The 25,187-nt window shown below is 34.2% G+C and overlaps 1 protein-coding gene across 2 annotated transcripts; it reads right to left on the bottom strand.

The window, feature by feature from the left end:
* Positions 1-25,187, bottom strand: LOC100370614 (vacuolar fusion protein MON1 homolog A-like). Of its 2 annotated transcripts, XR_014931264.1 has the most exons (14): positions 25,112-25,187; positions 23,610-24,007; positions 22,548-22,626; positions 10,362-10,448; positions 9,589-9,682; positions 7,525-7,639; positions 6,932-7,071; positions 5,717-5,798; positions 5,179-5,390; positions 3,713-3,891; positions 3,458-3,560; positions 2,833-2,928; positions 1,073-1,297; positions 1-986 (listed from the first exon to the last, which is right to left on the bottom strand). XR_014931264.1 is itself a non-coding variant. In XM_085506587.1 (13 exons), exons 1-13 carry the CDS (start codon positions 25,165-25,167, stop codon positions 1,253-1,255), a joined length of 1,686 nt encoding a protein of 561 aa, XP_085362713.1. In that variant the 5' UTR covers positions 25,168-25,187; the 3' UTR covers positions 1-1,252. The 2 variants fall into 2 exon arrangements, 1 of the variants encoding a protein (XP_085362713.1); XM_085506587.1 differs by having other exon boundaries at positions 1-1,297.

A 25,187-nucleotide genomic window follows, 5' to 3' on the forward strand; every position in this document is an offset into this window, starting at 1 on the left:
TTAAACCAAAATGTATAATTTATTATTTACAATCATAATTAGTACATAACTAAATTTACAAACCAGTTTACTACCCTCCATCCCTAAAATATATTTACAGTGATCCAGATGTGGAATTTGGTCTCAATGCACTGATTAGTCTGACAACAGATGGGGTGGTCAGATATGCAGGTTACATGGCCAGGCTAGAAATGGTCAGATATGCAGATTACATGGCCAGGCTAGAAATGGTCAGATATGCAGGTTACATGGCCAGGCTAAAAACGGTAATATATGCAGGTTACAAGGCCAAGTGGTCAGACATGCAGGTCACATGAACAGGCTAGGAATAGTTCAATATACAGGTTACATGGCCAAGTTGTCAGGCATGTTGGTTACATGACCAAATGTTTAGGCATGAAGGTTACATGGCCAAGTGGATAAGTATGCAGGTGACATCGCCAGGCTAGGAAACGTTAGATATACAGGTCACATGGCAAAGTGGTCAGGCATACAAGTTAAATGGCCAAGCATGCAGGTTAAATGGCCGGGCATGGGACGGGATGATCAGATATGCAGGTTATGTTGCCAAATTATCAGGCTATAACCCTGTCTATATACAGAATTTCTATAAACAGAATTGTTATTACTGGTATGACCATTGTGTTCAGGTGATTGAAATGAAACCCAAACTAATATATAAATTTGAGTGTAGCTGTGATTTATACATTGGTAAATATCTTGGTCAAATCAAATGTATGAATGTCTCAAAGTTACTCTTATCCAATCTTCTCAAATATTGTGCCACATCAATATCTGATTAGAATTCAATGAAGGGTTGTTTTTAATTTCAGGTGACATGTATCATCTCTAACTACATCTGTCAAAATAAATATGCAAATCGGCAACCAAACATAAGTGTTACTTTCAATGAAAACTTGATTCGATTGGTTGATGAATGTGATCAGAGAAGAACTCCCTGAACAGTCATTTGGTCAGCTGTAGTTCTATATAGAGGGAAGATAAAACATGGAGTTAAAAAGTGAAAGAATTCTTGATAAGAAAGCGTGATTTGAACATTATAACAACTAACATTTAAGACTGGGTGCCTAGAGACATCAAAGGCTTGGAAAACTGCTGTTTGTTTGCCGTGGCTACATGACGGAGAAATCAAGGCAGAGGCAGAGCATGTCAATGTCACCATAAACAATACAATAAAATATTACATTGTAAAGTTATAACAAAATGTCTTGTGCAAACCCAGCCCTTTCTTCTAGAACACGGGGGAATTCAGAATAAAAAATCTGTCTTCTTCTTTCTGAAACAGAAAAATATAGAAAATATAAACATGATTATAACAACAAATTGTAAGAATTAAAACCACAAAACAGCATGAAATCACAAAATGTAATGAATGTATGAACATCCAGAAAATGTTGTGTCCAGGGAATTAGATGTTGCCATGGACCGTTGCTATGCAACAAACAGATGTTCAAAGTGTTGGTCATCGCAAATGTCAATGTTAGTGAAATGTTTTTTGGAAGTCCCTGTCTTGTATGTCATCAACCTAGGACCATGTAATAATAATATTATTGACATCCTCCTTATGTCTGCCAAATGATCTTCTGCACTGAGGCAAAAATGACTATAAAAATGGTTAATAACATATACTGATCATCAAATCATATGAGGCTATTGTGAGAGTTTGACTGTGTACTATCTGAGTATATACTTTGCGGTATCCTTGAAATAACCTTATTATTATACATCTTCTCAATCCAACCATTTATTTGTGGAAGAAACCCAGAACTGAGCAAACTTATGAAAACTATTGGAAAAATTATCACTATTGAAACTTTGTTTGTAAAGATGATATCATCATGAAAATCCTAATATGGTAGGATACAGATACCCTGTGCAATGCCACAAAACTGGATCACGATGAAACTTATGGTGATGACAGTTATTACGAGGATACCTCAAAGTATGCACTCAGGCAGTACAGCGAAGTATTGGAGTACTTTATTCTGCCAGAGGAGCCAGGACAGAATGTGTGAGCAATCTTAGTTGATTCACTTAGAGTATGGTTGCATGGCTGGAAGTGAGGGCAATCTTACCTTGATCCACTACGGATAACATGGCTGGAAGTGAGGGCAATCCTACGTTGATCCACTACGGGTAGCATGGCTGGAGGTGTGGGCAATCTTACCTTGATCCACTACGGATAACATGGCTGGAAGTGAGGGCAATCCTACGTTGATCCACTACGAGTAGCATGGCTGGAGGTGTGGGCAATCTTACCTTGATCCACTACGGGTAGCATAGCTGGAGGAGAGGGCAATCTTACCTTGATCCACTACGGATAACATGGCTGGAAGTGAGGGCAATCCTACATTGATCCACTACAGGTAGCACGGCTGGAGGTGTGGGCAATCTTACCTTGATCCACTACGGGTAGCATGGCTGGAGGTGTGGGCAATCTTACCTTGATCCACTGCGAATAACATGGCTGGAAGTGAGGGCAATCCTACGTTGATCCACTACGGGTAGCATGGCTGGAGGTGAGGGCAATCTTACCTTGATCCACTACGGATAACATGGCTGGAAGCGAGGGCAATCTTAACTTGATCCACTACGGATAACATGGCTGGAAGTGAGGGCAATCTTAACTTGATCCACTACGGATAACATGGCTGGAAGTGAGGGCAATCTTACCTTGATCCACTACGGATAACATGGCTGGAAGCGAGGGCAATCTTACCTTGATCCACTATGGATAACATGGCTGGAAGCGAGGGCAATCTTAACTTGATCCACTACGGATAACATGGCTGGAAGTGAGGGCGATCTTACCTTGATCCACTTGAGTAATTTATTGATTGCTGTGATTGCTACAGGCTTTGTGACTAGCGGACCAAATGTTGTATACAATTCAAACCCTGACGTCACCTGCAATAGTGTCAACAAAATGGGATATAAACAATGTTACAATTATCCCATGAATACAAGATTCACAGTTTTTTACGCAATGTTTTTTTTTAATAATGCAAGATCAGCATCTCAATGGAATGTCAAATATTAGGATAACACTATCATCAAATGCTGAATGGATGTGTTCAAAAATTTTTATAGACATATTAAAATATCTTCCTTATTTAGAAATTGTGTGTCATGTTTAGGTCACATTTGAACACTTTCCTATTGTTGCTATCTGTGTGTGATGAAAATAGAATCCTGCAAGTGATGATAAATTCATACCATACCAAATGTACACATGTGGTATAGAGCTGTGTAGACGACAATGGTATACATGTACTGTATTAGCTCTATTAGTAACACATGCTTATGTAAAAGATGTATCCACGGTCAAAATTAGTCTTTTTATTTTCACTTAATCATTCCTTCAGTGAAAATGGATTCCAAGCAAAAAATAGTAAGTATTTCACAATACAGGAAGTATACTCTAAAGGTAACTTACCCATCCAAGTAACGTTTCTTTCTCTCCAGCATGAAATAATATTTTCAGCGGCCTAGCATTATTGTGTATTCTCTGATGAAGGTACTGATACAGACCAAATAATCTTTGGATACAAGATACAAAATTACTACATTAGGTAATAGCTCGGAACACTTGCACATATATTTCGTAATGTATACCAGCATTGAATACACCACCATAGTCTGGGTGTCTTAACCAAACCCAGTTAGGAATCTAAAACTTAACCGTACTCACCGTTCACGCTCAGTTTCGTCAGTGTAAGGAGGTTCCCAGTCAGGACTTGTAAATTGAGCTGTGCTTCTTGATTTATACAGAAAGTGTCGTAGATCACTGATTCCAACTTGTGCTACTTTGTAACCTTTTCTAGCCAATGATTCTTGTATAACTTGCAGGCAGCCATGTTTTCGTAATCTCTGTGTAAAAGAGTGATTAGCGTATTGTATATCAAAATAGTGACAATTCCACTGAGATTTAGGAATTGAACAAACAGTGTGAACGCGGCCATGAGATTGTTTTGATACACGCTTTGAACTTTTTTATACTATATACACAAATTTTTCTGGGGTATAATTTAGGTTTTTTGTAGTCATTGACGCCTAATCAAGAATACCGGATTCTGCCGTAAATTTGCCCTGGGCCGTTAAATGATAGTTACCCAGGGCATTTTTTCGACAGTTTTTAAGGTGCTTTTTTAAATATTTTTGAGCCATTTTCCTGACATTTCAATCATTCTTGACCCCTAAAATAGAGTCTAATTTAAGTTTTACTGTAGTCATTGACGACTATTCAAGAGCATGACGTTTATTGTGACTAGCGTGAATGGGAAAGCTTTGTTTCGACAATGACCTGTTAAAACAATGTTAAATTATTCTTCAAGTGCTCAGTTTATATTTTTAAAACAACTAATTTCTTTATTTTGATTTCAAGTCAACTCATTAATTAAAAAGAAATGGTGGATAGTGTTTGTGTACAGCTGCAAACATTTGCTTTCAATGAAAATACTGTGAAACACGTTGAAATAGCTACATGCCATTTTAGCAAATTTGACTCCATGCATAAATTAACTGAATCTTAATTTATCTAAAGTGCTAATAATCTCATTCTGAGAATATACTCTATTCTAATTAGCAACATATTGGTTGAAAATGTGGATTAACTAAATTAGCTAAAATAACATGCTAGCTAAAAAGACATGTTTTACAGTAAGTTACATTTCATAACAAACCAACTACATTGTGTAATTGATTTCATCTGACACTATTATAATCACAACTAAGTAATAATTTATTCGTAGTCCTTGAAAGCAAGAAAGTTTTTTGCATGTAAAACATGTCTACAATGATTATTGTGTCCATGTTTGTTTCTATTTGAAACTTGTTCTATACTTGATATTACCAACAAAATTAAAGCCAAAGAACAATACCAACACAATTTTTTGTTTCTTGTTGAACTACAAACTTTTCACCTGTTTGTGACGACTATTTTCGAATCGCCTGATACCTAAATAGATTATCTATGGTATTCCGCGATGAAATGAATGAATAGTGAATCTCTTTGAAAGATTCTGAGGTATTGAGACAGATTTAGTATTCCTAACATGTGGATGCATGTACTGTATAATACTCCCCAATCAAAAGAAATAGAATGCAAAGCATGATGGGAGTCATATCACCCTCTATAGATCAAAGAGAGAAACTTACCTCGACTATTTTCTGTTTACAGTCAGACAAAGTAAAGAACAAATCTCTATCTACAGTGAGTAGTAATAAACAGGCATCTGTGTCATCAAGATAAGAGACATGTGCATGCAGAAACCCACTGCTGTCAAACTTTGGTAGACATATTGGAGTCCACGACTCAGATGCTTGGAATGAGGTAGAGGCACTAACAAGATTAAAAATCAGATGAAGATCTGCAAAAAAAATACTAGTTTAACGTTCATGAATACACAGAGTGTGTGTGGATTGTATGAACATGACTGGACTTGATACACAACCTGAGCAAAGTGGAACAACTACTGTTAGACAGTTATTAATTTGTATCATGCATTATTATTGCATTTTATTGCAATTGCAACCCGTTTATCACATTTTGGTATTGTATATATTGCCTATACATGGTGATTGCATCACGTATATGAGGAAATTGATGCAAGTGTTCTAGGAAAGTAAGTGTTTAATATGAAGTCATGTATATACACAAATATTCCAAATAAATATTAGAAAGGAGAATGAATACCTGCTGGATGTAAAACATATTTCTTCATTCTCACTAAGGCTATCAATTGATTCCTAGATATTAAAATAGCAAAGACCAAATCCTGTAGAGATAGACAGAAAATAAGAAATTAATTAGTGACTCTTTTTGCAGTGGAATCTGTGTTAGTAACCATCTGGTCATAGTGAACACTTTTTGACAGTCAAACCTGTGTTAGTAACCATCTGGCCATAGTGAACACTTTTTGACAGTCAAACCTGTGTTAGTAACCATCTGGCCATAGTGAACACTTTTTGACAGTCAAACCTGTGTTAGTAACCATCTGGCCATAGTGAACACTTTTTGACAGTCAAACCTGTGTTAGTAACCATCTGGCCATAGTGAACACTCTTTGACAGTCAAACCTGTGTTAGTAACCATCTGGCCATAGTGAACACTTTTTGACAGTCAAACCTGTGTTAGTAACCATCTGGTCATAGTGAACACTTTTTGACAGTCAAATCTGTGTTAGTAACCATCTGGTCATAGTGAACACTTTTTGACAGTCAAACTTGTGTTAGTAACCATCTGGCCATAGTGAACACTTTTTGACAGTCAAACCTGTGTTAGTAACCATCTGGCCATAGTGAACACTTTTTGACAGTCAAACCTGTGTTAGTGACGATCTGGCCATAGTGAACACTTTTTGACAGTCAAACCTGTGTTAGTAACCATCTGGCCATAGTGAACACTTTTTGACAGTCAAACCTGTGTTAGTGACCATCTGGCCATAGTGAACACTTTTTGACAGTCAAACCTGTGTTAGTAACCATCTGGCCATAGTGAACACTTTTTGACAGTCAAACCTGTGTTAGTAACCATCTGGCCATAGTGAACACTTTTTGACAGTCAAACCTGTGTTAGTGACCATCTGGCCATAGTGAACACTTTTTGACAGTCAAATCTGTGTTAGTGACCATCTGGCCATAGTGGACACTTTTTGACAGTCAAACCTGTGTTAGTAACCATCTGGCCATAATGAACACTTTTTGACAGTCAAACCTGTGTTAGTAACCATCTGGCCATAGTGAACACTTTTTGACAGTCAAACCTGTGTTAGTGACCATCTGGCCATAGTAAATTTAATGAATTAAACAAATTAACAATTTCTTTGGGGTATCTTTGGGGTTACTATACACAGGCTAGACTATAACAATCAGATGTTGAGATGTTGAGATGTTGACAGTTTACTCCTACCTTAACTTTGGCATTGTGCATACTTTGAGCAATAATATCCCTAGTGGTCCCAGGCATGGGTAGACACCGTACTGCTTGTAACAAAAAACTTGGATCTGTGTCAATTAATTTCAATAAATTATCAATAAATTTTTCTGTTCCTGGAAAAATATAAAAACACGCAATAGTTAAATCTTTGATTGTAAAGTGTATATTTCAACACTTCTATTCATGTACTTGCCTGTGTTACATTAGATACATATATCTTGTGTTACATACCAAGAACAGAAAGGATAAAATGAATGTTTTGGTCATTTGTGACATGTATACAGTTCGAAATGAACCTTCTCTTGTAAGTACCTTGTCATTCTACAATGACATTCTATACATTATGCCAAGTCTTTGTTGTACCTATTACTAAATTGTTATACTGTAGTTGCATTCAACTTGATGCTATGGATTAAATTTACATATAACTGACAATAAGGTAATTTCCATGGTTACCATACAAGCACACATTTCAATCAAATTACCTGCAAGTAAAGTGCAGTGCAGTACATAGTGGTGGGTCAAAGGTCAAATTCATTTATGCAGTAAGTAAATAATGTTCTTACCTGTTAATAACCGCCTCAAATCATAATTTCTTCTTTGTTGAAATATTCTATTAAGCTGACTAAATGTTAAGACACTTATAATTTGATTGTAGACATATGTCAATTGCACAGTTAGCTGTAAACACAGAGACAATTTATTACAGTATGTCTTAAATTTCCTGTGAAAAGTACCAGGATGTATGACCCTTAGGGGTCATAGATAAGTAAACTGATGTATGTACCTGTAAAAGCATCTTACAGGGAGCGCAAGACATTTACATACACCTAACTACTGAACCCGATAGGTAATTACCGAGGGACTTTGCGACATCCCCAGACACTTTCCTAGACGCTCCAACAATAAAGTTACATACACGCCTACGTGACAGTTAATCAAAACAACTGACCAGGGGCAGGGGTAGGGTTTCAGATGGGTTCAACTATTACAACATGTAAGCGTCCAGTCAAACATTCATCAAACTCATTCATCAAACTCATTGTTGATATCGGACACATTATTATTTCATGCACACATGTGCTGGTTCATTTAATAAATTCTATTTTGAACGTTTCTTGAAAATAATAAACCTAGTTGATACAAATATTTAAAAACATCCCTAACATATATAAAATTATCTAAATTATCCTTGTGAGAACAGTTTAGTTTTGAATGCAGTTTCTGATTTTGAACAATTATTGTTATTAATTCAAGGCATTTAGACGAAAACACCGAGATAGAGATTATTTGCATCTTGCGAATGATCGAATATGGAGGAAGTTGCACTAACGAGGGTAACGGTTCAAGGGATTGTGCGGCATTTCTGTCACATCGGTTGGATACGTCCTGAGAGAAGTAGCAACCTTCGTCAACTGAAATGGTTGAGTTTATCGAATTTTGTCTGAGATCTGAGGGATATTTGAAACTGGTATATAGTTACGGTGTGGAGGAGTAGATTGAGTGTTCTGGCAACTGACAATGGGACCAGCAATTATGCGAGAAATAGAACGGGACACTCACACACTAATATTATTGATATCAATCCATTGACAACATCTTAACAAATTACCAATCAAAAAAACTTTATCATTTCTTATTAATATTTATTTCCAGTTTAATGTTCGTATTATATTTCTCCCAAGTATTACACAGCAATGGTTTTTGTATCTACAAAGCAATGGAATAGTCCAACTATCCCTCGTTCCTCGTGGCCAAACATAAAAGACATTCCGCGTCCGGTGTTTTGAATAACTGTCACTTAGGCGTGTATGTAACTTTATTGCGTCTACAACGGTCACTGGATCGTCTAGGAAAGTGTCTGGGGATGTTGCAAAGTCCCTCGGTAATTACCTACCGAGTGCGGGAGTTAGGTGTATGTAAATATCTTGCGCGTGCTGTAACAATATGAGCATGCTAATATTCATGTCTCACTTGCTGCATGTTAAAGTTGTGAGTGTAGGAATTCTGTATGTAACTTGTGCATACTGTAAAATGACTAATTTTCACTGAGTTTAAATTTTGCTGATTTACCATTTCAGGGATATTCAGTGGGTTTTAATTTAACGGTTTTATCATTTAGAGAATGTGCTCTATTCCAGTCAGCGAAATAAGCAAAAATAAAACACAGTGAATAACCCCTTTACAGTACTCAATAACCCTGTGACAATACATGCATGAATATACAGCTGAAACTCAACTTCTTTTCATTAACATGGTAAGAAAATTACAAGGATGTACATGTGACCTTCAGAATTATGAATTAAAAAACAATTACTAGGATGTTCTGTAAATGCATTTATCATTCGCTGGTTTTGCCTAAAATAAAAACATGTGAACATGTAAAATAACAATAGAACCCATTGTATCCTTGACAAGTTTGTGAACTTAAAACCCAGTTAAACTGCTCGTGCTTAAAAGATTGAAATAGTGAAAGTGAAAATAAATGGTTTAAAATAAACAGTATTTTTAGAGTTATGAATAGGGAATTTATCAGGGTGTTACTTTTTGAGCCCATGTATTTGGAAATGACTAATGTGTGGCCTTGAAACCTCACAAATTGCCAAGTCAGATAAAAAGTATGTTCTTACTTGTTGCGTAGATTCTCTTTTAGAAGAAACAGCTACTAATATCAATGGTATACGTAATAAAAACACAAATTTATGAGTTCCTGATATAATAGATCTGTAAAATACAACAATAGATGCAATATGATTACTGGCAGTATTACTCTGATTAAACATAATACAACTGAGTCAGGTCCACATTATCAGAAGGAGTTCACTTTGAAGAGAAATCCATCAATCTCTAGGTATGCACTTTAAAATCACGAGAAACCATAATTTTTGCTAATCTGTCTTTTGATTTCCATTGTTTATCTTTGAAGACTAAGCTTATGCCAAACACTCAATTCCTGTTGACCATTCTCATTATTGTATTGAATGCGTTCCTGATTACCTTCAAAATAGTACCTTGAATTATTCAAGGACTTAATTTAACCCTCGGAATAAACAATCAAAGTCTGTAATTTGCACATTAAAAAAAAAGTCAGAAGAGACAACAGTGACATGTCCAGGACTGTTGTATAGCACAAACAAAGTCTGTATTGTGTTTTGAGTTTGGGAGGACAATAAAAACTTAAAACTATCAGTATATTTTGAATTGCATTTATTTTATCCATCAGATTCCAGAAACAATGATATTCTGTTTATATCACTTTCCACCTAAGCATATGTTTGATGATACTAAGCCAATAATATAACAATTCTCAGGCCAATATAGAAACCATACAAGTTTTCTCCCTAAAATACAGATACAGAATATACACAGGTTTTACTTGTTAATTAATAAGATGTTTTCTTACTTCAAACTGTTTTGTTCAGCTTGTATAAATGACAGTAATGCTTGCATAACACCCATCAATGTTGCCAACCTCTCTTCATTACCATATCTGAAAACAACAAGATAAATGTCAACTGTACATTTAATGGTTTCTTCATGTGTAACTATTGGAGATCATGTGCAATGTGTAAAAAGTCACTGGTCAAAAGTCTGCCACAAAAATCAAATGTTTTTTGTTTTTTTATAGTTCAAACGTTTTTTTTTTAATTTCTTTTTAATTTTCAAATGTTGAAATCTTTCAGAGTGGCATGTGGCATTGAGAATTGACCATTATCAAACATGTATTGAAAGTTATTAAGTATGGAAATATCCAAAAATTAGCTATGTGTTTGTTGAATCCCACCTGCAGTGGAATCTATGTCTTGTGTTTTGGTTTGATTCCATGCATGACAAAGATCTCCTAGTGAATGGAAAATGTTCTATCACTAGATCCTTAATATAGTGTTCAGTCAATGCATGGACAAGTGTTCCTTCTTAATCAAATAAATGCATCACTGATGGACATTGATTTATCATAATGCAGCTATGCTCATTCTGGCAGGAGAACATAGCATAACTATGACAACCTTGTCCATTGAGAATCTTGATAAAATAACAAATGGGTGGATGGATGGGTGGTTCTCATTATCATATTATTTCTACACCTAAGAAATGTTTTATTTCAGATAAATCTCATATTTTGAAACTTTCACTTGCTAGTTACCCTAATTGTTTACATTTCATAGCTATTTATAAAATTACAAATTTGAAGATGATCAGATGAAATTGTTTGAGTTATCTCCACAGGAAGACAATTTAAGGTAAAAATTAATGAAAACATTTCAAACAAGTCATTGAAAATGACACAGTCCCCGTTAAATTTTTGAAAGTTCTCTTTGTGCTCGTCATATTAAAGCGGAGGGGTTGTCGTGAGCGTGTCCTTGAAACTTGAGTTCCAAGTGGCGTATACAACAGATTGTTTATTTACATCAAAACATGTGTTCCGTGTAGTAATAATATGACCAAAAATAAAAACAGTCGTTATTCGCCATTTTTAATCTGATTATGAAACACACTGATATGTTTGATGTATGTGCCAAATTCGAATGAAAATGGTACATAAATTGTGGAAATATAGTAGTAAGGCCAAAAAGTCAGATGGCTGTCAATCGGCCATCCTTGACCAGATTTTGAAACAAATTGTCATGGACATGCATAAACATGTATAAAGTACATGTATATGCCAAATTTGAATGAAAACTGACAGAGCACGTCCAAGATACCGCATATAAAAAACAAAACAAGATGCCTGCCAGCCGACCATCTTTGATCCAATTGCGAAATAAATCGTCATGGACATGTATCCTAACATGTATAATCTATGTACCAAGTTTGAATGAAAACTGACAAAGCATGTCCAAAATACAACATTTTCAAAACACAAGATGGCTGCCAGTTGGCCATTTTGAATTGAATCGCTCAACTACTGCATGTGCATATGTCCCACATAAAGTACTAGGCACATGCAAAGAATGAATGGAATCGGTCCAATGGATTCTGAGATATGACTTCGGACGGACGGACGGACACACGGACGGACGGAGACCGAATTATAAGTCCCTGTTTTCAAACTTCGTCTGAAGGGGGACTAAAAATTGAACACATATAATATAGAACACATACCAAAATCAACCCCAAACTGTTAATATAATATAGATAAAAACTGTTATAAGTTATTGTAACCACAAGAAAAAGTTTTCAACAGAGTTAATAACAACAACAACAGACATTTTCACTTTTATCTGAAGATATGGACAAAGTAAAAACCATACATTGATAGAGTGATTATAAGCTTACAGCTAAGAAATTTGTGATTTCGTAAAACAAAATTCAAATATATAAAACAAAGGAAGACTATAGCAGTCAACAAGCAGACCCAACTTAATTTGTTTCATTTTGATTTAACATTTCAACAAAATCAGTTCTGTTAGAAAGCACACTGGTCGTGGTATGCAATGAAGTACTGTACCTGGTATAAATTCACATATTAAAACAAAGGAAGACTATAGCAGTCAACAAGCAGACCCAACTTAATTTGTTTCGTTTTGATTTAACATTTCAACAAAATCAGTTCTGTTAGAAAGCACACTGGTTGTGGTATGCAATGAAGTACTCTACCTGGTATAAATTCACATATTAAAACAAAGAAAGACTACAGCAGTTAACAAGTAGACCCAACTTAATTTGTTTCGTTTTGATTCAACATTTTTACAAAATCAGTTCTGTTAGAAAGCACACTGGTTGTGGTATGCAATGAAGTACTCTACCTGGTATAAATTCACATATTAAAACAAAGAAAGACTACAGCAGTCAACAAGTAGACCCAACTTAATTTGTTTCGTTTTGATTTAACATTTCAACAAAATCAGTTCTGTTAGAAAGCACACTGGTTGTGGTATGCAATGAAGTACTCTACCTGGTATAAATTCACATATTAAAACAAAGAAAGACTACAGCAGTTAACAAGTAGACCCAACTTAATTTGTTTCGTTTTGATTCAACATTTTTACAAAATCAGTTCTGTTAGAAAGCACACTGGTTGTGGTATGCAATGAAGTACTCTACCTGGTATAAATTCACATATTAAAACAAAGAAAGACTACAGCAGTCAACAAGTAGACCCAACTTAATTTGTTTCATTTTGATTTAACATTTTTACAAAATCAGTTCTGTTAGAAAGCACACTGGTTGTGGTATGCAATGAAGTACTCTACCTGGTATAAATTCACATATTAAAACAAAGAAAGACTACAGCAGTCAACAAGTAGACCCAACTTAATTTGTTTTGTTTTGATTTAACATTTCAACAAAATCAGTTCTGTTAGAAAGCACACTGGTTGTGGTATGCAATGAAGTACTCTACCTGGTATAAATTCACATATTAAAACAAAGAAAGACTACAGCAGTCAACAAGTAGACCCAACTTAATTTGTTTCATTTTGATTTAACATTTTTACAAAATCAGTTCTGTTAGAAAGCACACTGGTTGTGGTATGCAATGAAGTACTCTACCTGGTATAAATTCACATATTAAAACAAAGAAAGACTACAGCAGTCAACAAGTAGACCCAACTTAATTTGTTTCGTTTTGATTTAACATTTCAACAAAATCAGTTCTGTTAGAAAGCACACTGGTTGTGGTATGCAATGAAGTACTCTACCTGGTATAAATTCACATATTAAAACAAAGAAAGACTACAGCAGTCAACAAGTAGACCCAACTTAATTTGTTTCATTTTGATTTAACATTTCAACAAAATCAGTTCTGTTAGAAAGCACACTGGTTGTGGTATGCAATGAAGTACTCTACCTGGTATAAATTCACATATTAAAACAAAGAAAGACTACAGCAGTCAACAAGTAGACCCAACTTAATTTGTTTCATTTTGATTTAACATTTTTACAAAATCAGTTCTGTTAGAAAGCACACTGGTTGTGGTATGCAATGAAGTACTCTACCTGGTATAAATTCACATATTAAAACAAAGAAAGACTATAGCAGTCAACAAGCAGACCCAACTTAATTTGTTTCGTTTTGATTTAACATTTCAACAAAATCAGTTCTGTTACAAAGCACACTGGTTGTGGTATGCAATGAAGTACTCTACCTGGTATAAATTCACATATTAAAACAAAGAAAGACTACAGCAGTCAACAAGCAGACCCAACTTAATTTGTTTCGTTTTGATTTAACATTTTTACAAAATCAGTTCTGTTAGAAAGCACACTGGTTGTGGTATGCAATGAAGTACTCTACCTGGTATAAATTCACATATTAAAACAAAGAAAGACTACAGCAGTCAACAAGCAGACCCAACTTAATTTGTTTTGTTTTGTTTTGATTTAACATTTTTACAAAATCAGTTCTGTTAGAAAGCACACTGGTTGTGGTATGCAATGAAGTACTCTACCTGGTATAAATTCACATATTAAAACAAAGAAAGACTATAGCAGTCAACAAGCAGACCCAACTTAATTTGTTTCGTTTTGATTTAACATTTCAACAAAATCAGTTCTGTTAGAAAGCACACTGGTTGTGGTATGCAATGAAGTACTCTACCTGGTATAAATTCACATATTAAAACAAAGAAAGACTACAGCAGTCAACAAGTAGACCCAACTTAATTTGTTTCGTTTTGATTTAACATTTCAACAAAATCAGTTCTGTTAGAAAGCACACTGGTTGTGGTATGCAATGAAGTACTCTACCTGGTATAAATTCACATATTAAAACAAAGAAAGACTACAGCAGTTAACAAGTAGACCCAACTTAATTTGTTTCGTTTTGATTCAACATTTTTACAAAATCAGTTCTGTTAGAAAGCACACTGGTTGTGGTATGCAATGAAGTACTCTACCTGGTATAAATTCACATATTAAAACAAAGAAAGACTACAGCAGTTAACAAGTAAACCCAACTTAATTTGTTTCGTTTTGATTTAACATTTCAACAAAATCAGTTCTGTTAGAAAGCACACTGGTTGTGGTATGCAATGAAGTACTCTACCTGGTATAAATTCACATATTAAAACAAAGAAAGACTACAGCAGTCAACAAGCAGACCCAACTTAATTTGTTTCATTTTGATTTAACATTTCAACAAAATCAGTTCTGTTAGAAAGCACACTGGTTGTGGTATGCAATGAAGTACTCTACCTGGTATAAATTCAGATATTAAAACAAAGAAAGACTATAGCAGTCAACAAGTAGACCCAACTTAATTTGTTTCATTTTGATTTAACATTTTTACAAAATCAGTTCTGTTAGAAAGCACACTGGTTGTGGTATGCAATGAAGTACTCTACCTGGTATAAATTCACATATTAAAACAAAGAAAGACTACAGCAGTCAACAAGTAGACCCAACTTAATTTGTTTCATTTTGATTTAACATTTCAACAAAATCAGTTCTGTTAGAAAGCACACTGGTTGTGGTATGCAATGAAGTACTCTACCTGGTATAAATTCACATATTAAAACAAAGAAAGACTACAGCAGTCAACAAGTAGACCCAACTTAATTTGTTTCATTTTGATTTAACATTTCAACAAAATCAGTTCTGTTAGAAAGCACACTGGTTGTGGTATACAATGAAGTACTCTACCTGGTATAAATTCACATATTAAAACAAAGAAAGACTACAGCAGTCAACAAGTAGACCCAACTTAATTTGTTTCATTTTGATTTAACATTTTTACAAAATCCGTTCTGTTAGAAAGCACACTGGTTGTGGTATGCAATGAAGTACTCTACCTGGTATAAATTCACATATTAAAACAAAGAAAGACTATAGCAGTCAACAAGCAGACCCAACTTAATTTGTTTCATTTTGATTTAACATTTTTACAAAATCAGTTCTGTTAGAAAGCACACTGGTTGTGGTATGCAATGAAGTACTCTACCTGGTATAAATTCACATATTAAAACAAAGAAAGACTACAGCAGTCAACAAGTAGACCCAACTTAATTTGTTTCATTTTGATTTAACATTTTTACAAAATCAGTTCTGTCAGAAAGCACACTGGTTGTGGTATGCAATGAAGTACTCTACCTGGTATAAATTCACATATTAAAACAAAGAAAGACTACAGCAGTCAACAAGTAGACCCAACTTAATTTGTTTCATTTTGATTTAACATTTTTACAAAATCAGTTCTGTTAGAAAGCACACTGGTTGTGGTATGCAATGAAGTACTCTACCTGGTATAAATTCACATATTAAAACAAAGAAAGACTACAGCAGTCAACAAGTAGACCCAACTTAATTTGTTTCATTTTGATTTAACATTTCAACAAAATCAGTTCTGTTAGAAAGCACACTGGTTGTGGTATGCAATGAAGTACTCTACCTGGTATAAATTCACATATTAAAACAAAGAAAGACTACAGCAGTCAACAAGTAGACCCAACTTAATTTGTTTTGTTTTGATTTAACATTTTTACAAAATCAGTTCTGTCAGAAAGCACACTGGTTGTGGTATGCAATGAAGTACTCTACCTGGTATAAATTCACATATTAAAACAAAGAAAGACTACAGCAGTCAACAAGTAGACCCAACTTAATTTGTTTCATTTTGATTTAACATTTTTACAAAATCAGTTCTGTTAGAAAGCACACTGGTTGTGGTATGCAATGAAGTACTCTACCTGGTATAAATTCACATATTAAAACAAAGAAAGACTACAGCAGTCAACAAGTAGACCCAACTTAATTTGTTTCGTTTTGATTTAACATTTCAACAAAATCAGTTCTGTTAGAAAGCACACTGGTTGTGGTATGCAATGAAGTACTCTACCTGGCATAAATTCACATATTAAAACAAAGAAAGACTATAGCAGTCAACAAGCAGACCCAACTTAATTTGTTTTGTTTTGATTTAACATTTCAACAAAATCAGTTCTGTTACAAAGCACACTGGTTGTGGTATGCAATGAAGTACTCTACCTGGTATAAATTCACATATTAAAACAAAGAAAGACTACAGCAGTCAACAAGCAGACCCAACTTAATTTGTTTCGTTTTGATTTAACATTTTTACAAAATCAGTTCTGTTAGAAAGCACACTGGTTGTGGTATGCAATGAAGTACTCTACCTGGCATAAATTCACATATTAAAACAAAGAAAGACTATAGCAGTCAACAAGCAGACCCAACTTAATTTGTTTTGTTTTGATTTAACATTTTTACAAAATCAGTTCTGTTACAAAGCACACTGGTTGTGGTATGCAATGAAGTACTCTACCTGGCATAAATTCACATATTAAAACAAAGAAAGACTACAGCAGTCAACAAGCAGACCCAACTTAATTTGTTTCGTTTTGATTTAACATTTTTACAAAATCAGTTCTGTTAGAAAGCACACTGGTTGTGGTATGCAATGAAGTACTCTACCTGGTATAAATTCACATATTAAAACAAAGAAAGACTACAGCAGTCAACAAGCAGACCCAACTTAATTTGTTTCGTTTTGATTTAACATTTTTACAAAATCAGTTCTGTTAGAAAGCACACTGGTTGTGGTATGCAATGAAGTACTCTACCTGGTATAAATTCACATATTAAAACAAAGAAAGACTATAGCAGTCAACAAGCAGACCCAACTTAATTTGTTTCATTTTGATTTAACATTTTTACAAAATCAGTTCTGTTAGAAAGCACACTGGTTGTGGTATGCAATGAAGTACTCTACCTGGTATAAATTCACATATTAAAACAAAGAAAGACTACAGCAGTCAACAAGCAGACCCAACTTAATTTGTTTCGTTTTGATTTAACATTTTTACAAAATCAGTTCTGTTAGAAAGCACACTGGTTGTGGTATGCAATGAAGTACTCTACCTGGTATAAATTCACATATTAAAACAAAGAAAGACTACAGCAGTCAACAAGCAGACCCAACTTAATTTGTTTCATTTTGATTTAACATTTTTACAAAATCAGTTCTGTTAGAAAGCACACTGGTTGTGGTATGCAATGAAGTACTCTACCTGGTATAAATTCACATATTAAAACAAAGAAAGACTACAGCAGTCAACAAGCAGACCCAACTTAATTTGTTTCGTTTTGATTTAACATTTTTACAAAATCAGTTCTGTTAGAAAGCACACTGGTTGTGGTATGCAATGAAGTACTCTACCTGGCATAAATTCACATATTAAAACAAAGAAAGACTATAGCAGTCAACAAGCAGACCCAACTTAATTTGTTTTGTTTTGATTTAACATTTCAACAAAATCAGTTCTGTTACAAAGCACACTGGTTGTGGTATGCAATGAAGTACTCTACCTGGTATAAATTCACATATTAAAACAAAGAAAGACTACAGCAGTCAACAAGCGGACCCAACTTAATTTGTTTCGTTTTGATTTAACATTTTTACAAAATCAGTTCTGTTAGAAAGCACACTGGTTGTGGTATGCAATGAAGTACTCTACCTGGTATAAATTCACATATTAAAACAAAGAAAGACTACAGCAGTCAACAAGCAGACCCAACTTAATTTGTTTCGTTTTGATTTAACATTTTTACAAAATCAGTTCTGTTAGAAAGCACACTGGTTGTGGTATGCAATGAAGTACTCTACCTGGTATAAATTCAGATATTAAAACAAAGAAAGACTATAGCAGTCAACAAGTAGACCCAACTTAATTTGTTTCATTTTGATTTAACATTTTTACAAAATCAGTTCTGTTAGAAAGCACACTGGTTGTGGTATGCAATGAAGTACTCTACCTGGTATAAATTCACATATTAAAACAAAGAAAGACTACAGCAGTCAACAAGTAGACCCAACTTAATTTGTTTCATTTTGATTTAACATTTCAACAAAATCAGTTCTGTTAGAAAGCACACTGGTTGTGGTATGCAATGAAGTACTCTACCTGGTATAAATTCACATATTAAAACAAAGAAAGACTACAGCAGTCAACAAGTAGACCCAACTTAATTTGTTTCATTTTGATTTAACATTTCAACAAAATCAGTTCTGTTAGAAAGCACACTGGTTGTGGTATACAATGAAGTACTCTACCTGGTATAAATTCACATATTAAAACAAAGAAAGACTACAGCAGTCAACAAGTAGACCCAACTTAATTTGTTTCATTTTGATTTAACATTTTTACAAAATCCGTTCTGTTAGAAAGCACACTGGTTGTGGTATGCAATGAAGTACTCTACCTGGTATAAATTCACATATTAAAACAAAGAAAGACTATAGCAGTCAACAAGCAGACCCAACTTAATTTGTTTCATTTTGATTTAACATTTTTACAAAATCAGTTCTGTTAGAAAGCACACTGGTTGTGGTATGCAATGAAGTACTCTACCTGGTATAAATTCACATATTAAAACAAAGAAAGACTACAGCAGTCAACAAGTAGACCCAACTTAATTTGTTTCATTTTGATTTAACATTTCAACAAAATCAGTTCTGTTAGAAAGCACACTGGTTGTGGTATGCAATGAAGTACTCTACCTGGTATAAATTCACATATTAAAACAAAGAAAGACTACAGCAGTCAACAAGTAGACCCAACTTAATTTGTTTTGTTTTGATTTAACATTTTTACAAAATCAGTTCTGTCAGAAAGCACACTGGTTGTGGTATGCAATGAAGTACTCTACCTGGTATAAATTCACATATTAAAACAAAGAAAGACTACAGCAGTCAACAAGTAGACCCAACTTAATTTGTTTCATTTTGATTTAACATTTTTACAAAATCAGTTCTGTTAATAGAAAGCACACTGGTTGTGGTATGCAATGAAGTACTCTACCTGGTATAAATTCACATATTAAAACAAAGAAAGACTACAGCAGTCAACAAGTAGACCCAACTTAATTTGTTTCGTTTTGATTTAACATTTCAACAAAATCAGTTCTGTTAGAAAGCACACTGGTTGTGGTATGCAATGAAGTACTCTACCTGGCATAAATTCACATATTAAAACAAAGAAAGACTATAGCAGTCAACAAGCAGACCCAACTTAATTTGTTTTGTTTTGATTTAACATTTCAACAAAATCAGTTCTGTTACAAAGCACACTGGTTGTGGTATGCAATGAAGTACTCTACCTGGTATAAATTCACATATTAAAACAAAGAAAGACTACAGCAGTCAACAAGCAGACCCAACTTAATTTGTTTCGTTTTGATTTAACATTTTTACAAAATCAGTTCTGTTAGAAAGCACACTGGTTGTGGTATGCAATGAAGTACTCTACCTGGCATAAATTCACATATTAAAACAAAGAAAGACTATAGCAGTCAACAAGCAGACCCAACTTAATTTGTTTCGTTTTGATTTAACATTTTTACAAAATCAGTTCTGTTAGAAAGCACACTGGTTGTGGTATGCAATGAAGTACTCTACCTGGTATAAATTCACATATTAAAACAAAGAAAGACTACAGCAGTCAACAAGCAGACCCAACTTAATTTGTTTTGTTTTGATTTAACATTTTTACAAAATCAGTTCTGTTAGAAAGCACACTGGTTGTGGTATGCAATGAAGTACTCTACCTGGTATAAATTCACATATTAAAACAAAGAAAGACTATAGCAGTCAACAAGCAGACCCAACTTAATTTGTTTCATTTTGATTTAACATTTTTACAAAATCAGTTCTGTTAGAAAGCACACTGGTTGTGGTATGCAATGAAGTACTCTACCTGGTATAAATTCACATATTAAAACAAAGAAAGACTACAGCAGTCAACAAGCAGACCCAACTTAATTTGTTTCGTTTTGATTTAACATTTTTACAAAATCAGTTCTGTTAGAAAGCACACTGGTTGTGGTATGCAATGAAGTACTCTACCTGGCACAAATTCACATATTAAAACAAAGAAAGACTATAGCAGTCAACAAGCAGACCCAACTTAATTTGTTTTGTTTTGATTTAACATTTCAACAAAATCAGTTCTGTTACAAAGCACACTGGTTGTGGTATGCAATGAAGTACTCTACCTGGTATAAATTCACATATTAAAACAAAGAAAGACTACAGCAGTCAACAAGCGGACCCAACTTAATTTGTTTCGTTTTGATTTAACATTTTTACAAAATCAGTTCTGTTAGAAAGCACACTGGTTGTGGTATGCAATGAAGTACTCTACCTGGTATAAATTCACATATTAAAACAAAGAAAGACTACAGCAGTCAACAAGCAGACCCAACTTAATTTGTTTCGTTTTGATTTAACATTTTTACAAAATCAGTTCTGTTAGAAAGCACACTGGTTGTGGTATGCAATGAAGTACTCTACCTGGTATAAATTCACATATTAAAACAAAGAAAGACTATAGCAGTCAACAAGCAGACCCAACTTAATTTGTTTCGTTTTGATTTAACATTTCAACAAAATCAGTTCTGTTAGAAAGCACACTGGTTGTGGTATGCAATGAAGTACTCTACCTGGTATAAATTCACATATTAAAACAAAGAAAGACTACAGCAGTCAACAAGTAGACCCAACTTAATTTGTTTCGTTTTGATTTAACATTTCAACAAAATCAGTTCTGTTAGAAAGCACACTGGTTGTGGCATGCAATGAAGTACTCTACCTGGTATAAATTCACATATTAAAACAAAGAAAGACTACAGCAGTCAACAAGTAGACCCAACTTAATTTGTTTCATTTTGATTTAACATTTCAACAAAATCAGTTCTGTTAGAAAGCACACTGGTTGTGGTATGCAATGAAGTACTCTACCTGGTATAAATTCACATATTAAAACAAAGAAAGACTACAGCAGTCAACAAGTAGACCCAACTTAATTTGTTTCATTTTGATTTAACATTTTTACAAAATCAGTTCTGTTAGAAAGCACACTGGTTGTGGTATGCAATGAAGTACTCTACCTGGTATAAATTCACATATTAAAACAAAGAAAGACTACAGCAGTCAACAAGTAGACCCAACTTAATTTGTTTCATTTTGATTTAACATTTTTACAAAATCAGTTCTGTCAGAAAGCACACTGGTTGTGGTATGCAATGAAGTACTCTACCTGGTATAAATTCACATATTAAAACAAAGAAAGACTACAGCAGTCAACAAGTAGACCCAACTTAATTTGTTTCATTTTGATTTAACATTTCAACAAAATCAGTTCTGTTAGAAAGCACACTGGTTGTGGTATGCAATGAAGTACTCTACCTGGTATAAATTCACATATTAAAACAAAGAAAGACTACAGCAGTCAACAAGTAGACCCAACTTAATTTGTTTTGTTTTGATTTAACATTTCAACAAAATCAGTTCTGTTAGAAAGCACACTGGTTGTGGTATGCAATGAAGTACTCTACCTGGTATAAATTCACATATTAAAACAAAGAAAGACTACAGCAGTCAACAAGCAGACCCAACTTAATTTGTTTCGTTTTGATTTAACATTTCAACAAAATCAGTTCTGTTAGAAAGCACACTGGTTGTGGTATGCAATGAAGTACTCTACCTGGTATAAATTCAGATATTAAAACAAAGAAAGACTATAGCAGTCAACAAGTAGACCCAACTTAATTTGTTTCATTTTGATTTAACATTTTTACAAAATCAGTTCTGTTAGAGAATACACTGGTTGTGGTATGCAATGAAGAACTGTACCTTGTATAAATTGGTTTCCCTGCTTCACTCAAAATGAAAATATGTTTTTTATGGTTTCTCCACTGAGGACTATGAACATCTGTTGAAGAGATAAAAAAAAACAGAGTTAACAGAGATAAGTTTAGCTCTCAAGAACATACAGTAAAATTTCGCTCATTTTGAAATAATTAGTTTTGAAAACAGTCAGGTTTTTAAAATACAAAATAAGGGTGAATTATCAAAATTCAAAAATTCAACAAATATAAAAGTTGGGTTATACACAGTTTCATCACAAATTTGAACACACTATCCAGCATTCTGATTGGTTAAACAGCAACTTGACCTATCAGGTAAAGAACACAGTTTCAGGTCAACTCATGTATGAGAAAAAACGTGGCAAATATCACACTGTGTCGAGTAATTGTATGCGATAGAAAATATTTGCTTAAAATGAAACTAAGTTCAATTTTACTTTTCATGACAATTCAACTATTTTTTTTATACGTTAGTATAATCCATACTGAGTAATAATAATAATTACGAAACTTCAGAAACAATCAACACTGCAATTTTTAAATACGTGTAAAAGAAACAAACATTTAAAAAATGAGAGAGCAGTGAAGGGAGTTGTGCGATCAACAATACAAAGTTGATTTTTAAATATGGGTGGTGCTGTGATTGGTAAGTTGATGTCTTGTGCACAGAATTGTCAGGCCTGGTTTGAACTTCATTCCGGGAAAAAACGATGTAATTTTCATCACTGGTAAAACAAAGTTGGACTATAAGAGAACAATTTCTGGTGTGATCGAAATTTCGGAGGTCAACAAAATTAAAAAAAAATAACTAGGAGGACAAAATTTTAGAGTAGGCGTAACTTTAGAGTTTTTACGGTAGACATAACTGCTGATATATGCAAAGAACTGATTCTTAACTTATGAATACAATTTATTGAAATTTGTTATTGGCAACTGGTGAAGGGTATCGGTAAGTGGAAGTACAGCCATTGATGAAGGTAAAGGATTAGTAGATTAGGGATTCGCCAGTGAATAATATCATTATATCAAAGTGTTTTATAATACAAACCTTCATCTGGATGTTCTCTGTTCGTACTGTCTATTTTTTCAAGTATGGTTCCAGATCGAATACGAGTTGCAACTTCCTCTTCTTCATTTTGCCCCGACTCTGTCTCATTTGTAAAAACTTCATTATTAAGGTCCTCAACTGACAATTTATTTACACCTTCAACAACAGTTTCTGCTTCTTGCTCCTCACTGATGCCTTCTGCTGACAAACTTTTCCTCTCTTTGTCGTGTTCCTCACTAATTGGTCCGCTAGAACGGCTTCTTCTTACTGTAAACTCCTCATCATGGTGGATCTCACTGATGGTTCCGCTGGGATGCCTCGGACGATTTGATAACTCCTCTTCAAGAGTGAAACTCAAATCTTCAAAGGAATTGGAAGCTTGCAGGACAGGATATTGACTTGAAATAATAAAAATAATTACATGTAAGTGTAGAAATAGAGTAGCTAGAGTTATCTTGAGAGAAGGAACCAGGTCTGGTTTGGATTCTATGAAATTATAGTAAAAGAATCTGTCAGCGAGACAAGAAATGTATGTTTGTCAATTTGTACATCTATATCTGTACTTTTACTGGTATATCTTCCTCATAAGTATACTAAAGGTAGAGTAATAAGTCATCAAAAATCGTTTATTAATGTCACTGTCTCGTAATAGTTTTTAGCATTTTTAGCTCCCATGTCATCAAATGCAGAGCTGTTGCTATAGGTGATTGTCACTCAGTCAAGCAATTTTTTTAGTGACTTCTTCTTGAGAACTCTATCGCCTTTGTAGTAGGTACATATGTTACTTGGGTGGACCTTTATGACATAATATCTTCTGAATTCTGTATTTTAAATGAATATGTTTGCTCATGTTCGACTAAGCGCCCACGCACTACTTCTGGAACATTTCTATTTTCTAAGTGTGCATCCCCTCCAAAATGACCACACTTCGACTGTCTAGCTTTTGAACGAAATTAATTTGCCAGTTGGAACGAATGGTTATTAAATATATTCCTCGACGCAACACAGATTTTTATTTTTTACAATTTAAGGTAAGAAAAGAATCATTAAAAAGGACGATTTAAAGATTACATTAGTATTATTATAGTAATAGCGATGGAAACAACAGGAAAAACTGTACTGATCGATTCATTTGGATTTTCAGCACTCGAGTGTAAATGGTCAGGATACATGGTCCCCAGTGAGGAATTGGGGGTCGTGCTAAAAAACGACCGTTTGTTCAACATTACGAATACTTTACCATTTAAAACTATTGTCATAGAGATCGGAGATCGGTAAATATAAAATTACGTGTCTATTTTTATGATTAAACTATCTGTATTGTTTATATTTAATAATTTTGTGTCGAGGCATATCGCACAGCTGAATTTCTAGAAATGTTGATGAATTAACCACACAATGGCGCCAACATCGCCGATATTAGCGGGGTTCAATCATTGTGGCTAGAATGACAAAAGGCAACGTCGTTGGCAAATATTCATGCATAGATGGCGAATTCTCACCTGGCACCCGGCTCACTTCCTTCCAAAACATCTTCGCCCTCGACGGCATTCGCCATTTTGGAAAATTGAATCTTGG

This window comes from Saccoglossus kowalevskii, chromosome 12 (genome assembly GCF_978046115.1).
Source record: "Saccoglossus kowalevskii chromosome 12, keSacKowa6.1, whole genome shotgun sequence".
In the NCBI taxonomy this organism is placed as follows: domain Eukaryota; kingdom Metazoa; phylum Hemichordata; class Enteropneusta; family Harrimaniidae; genus Saccoglossus; species Saccoglossus kowalevskii.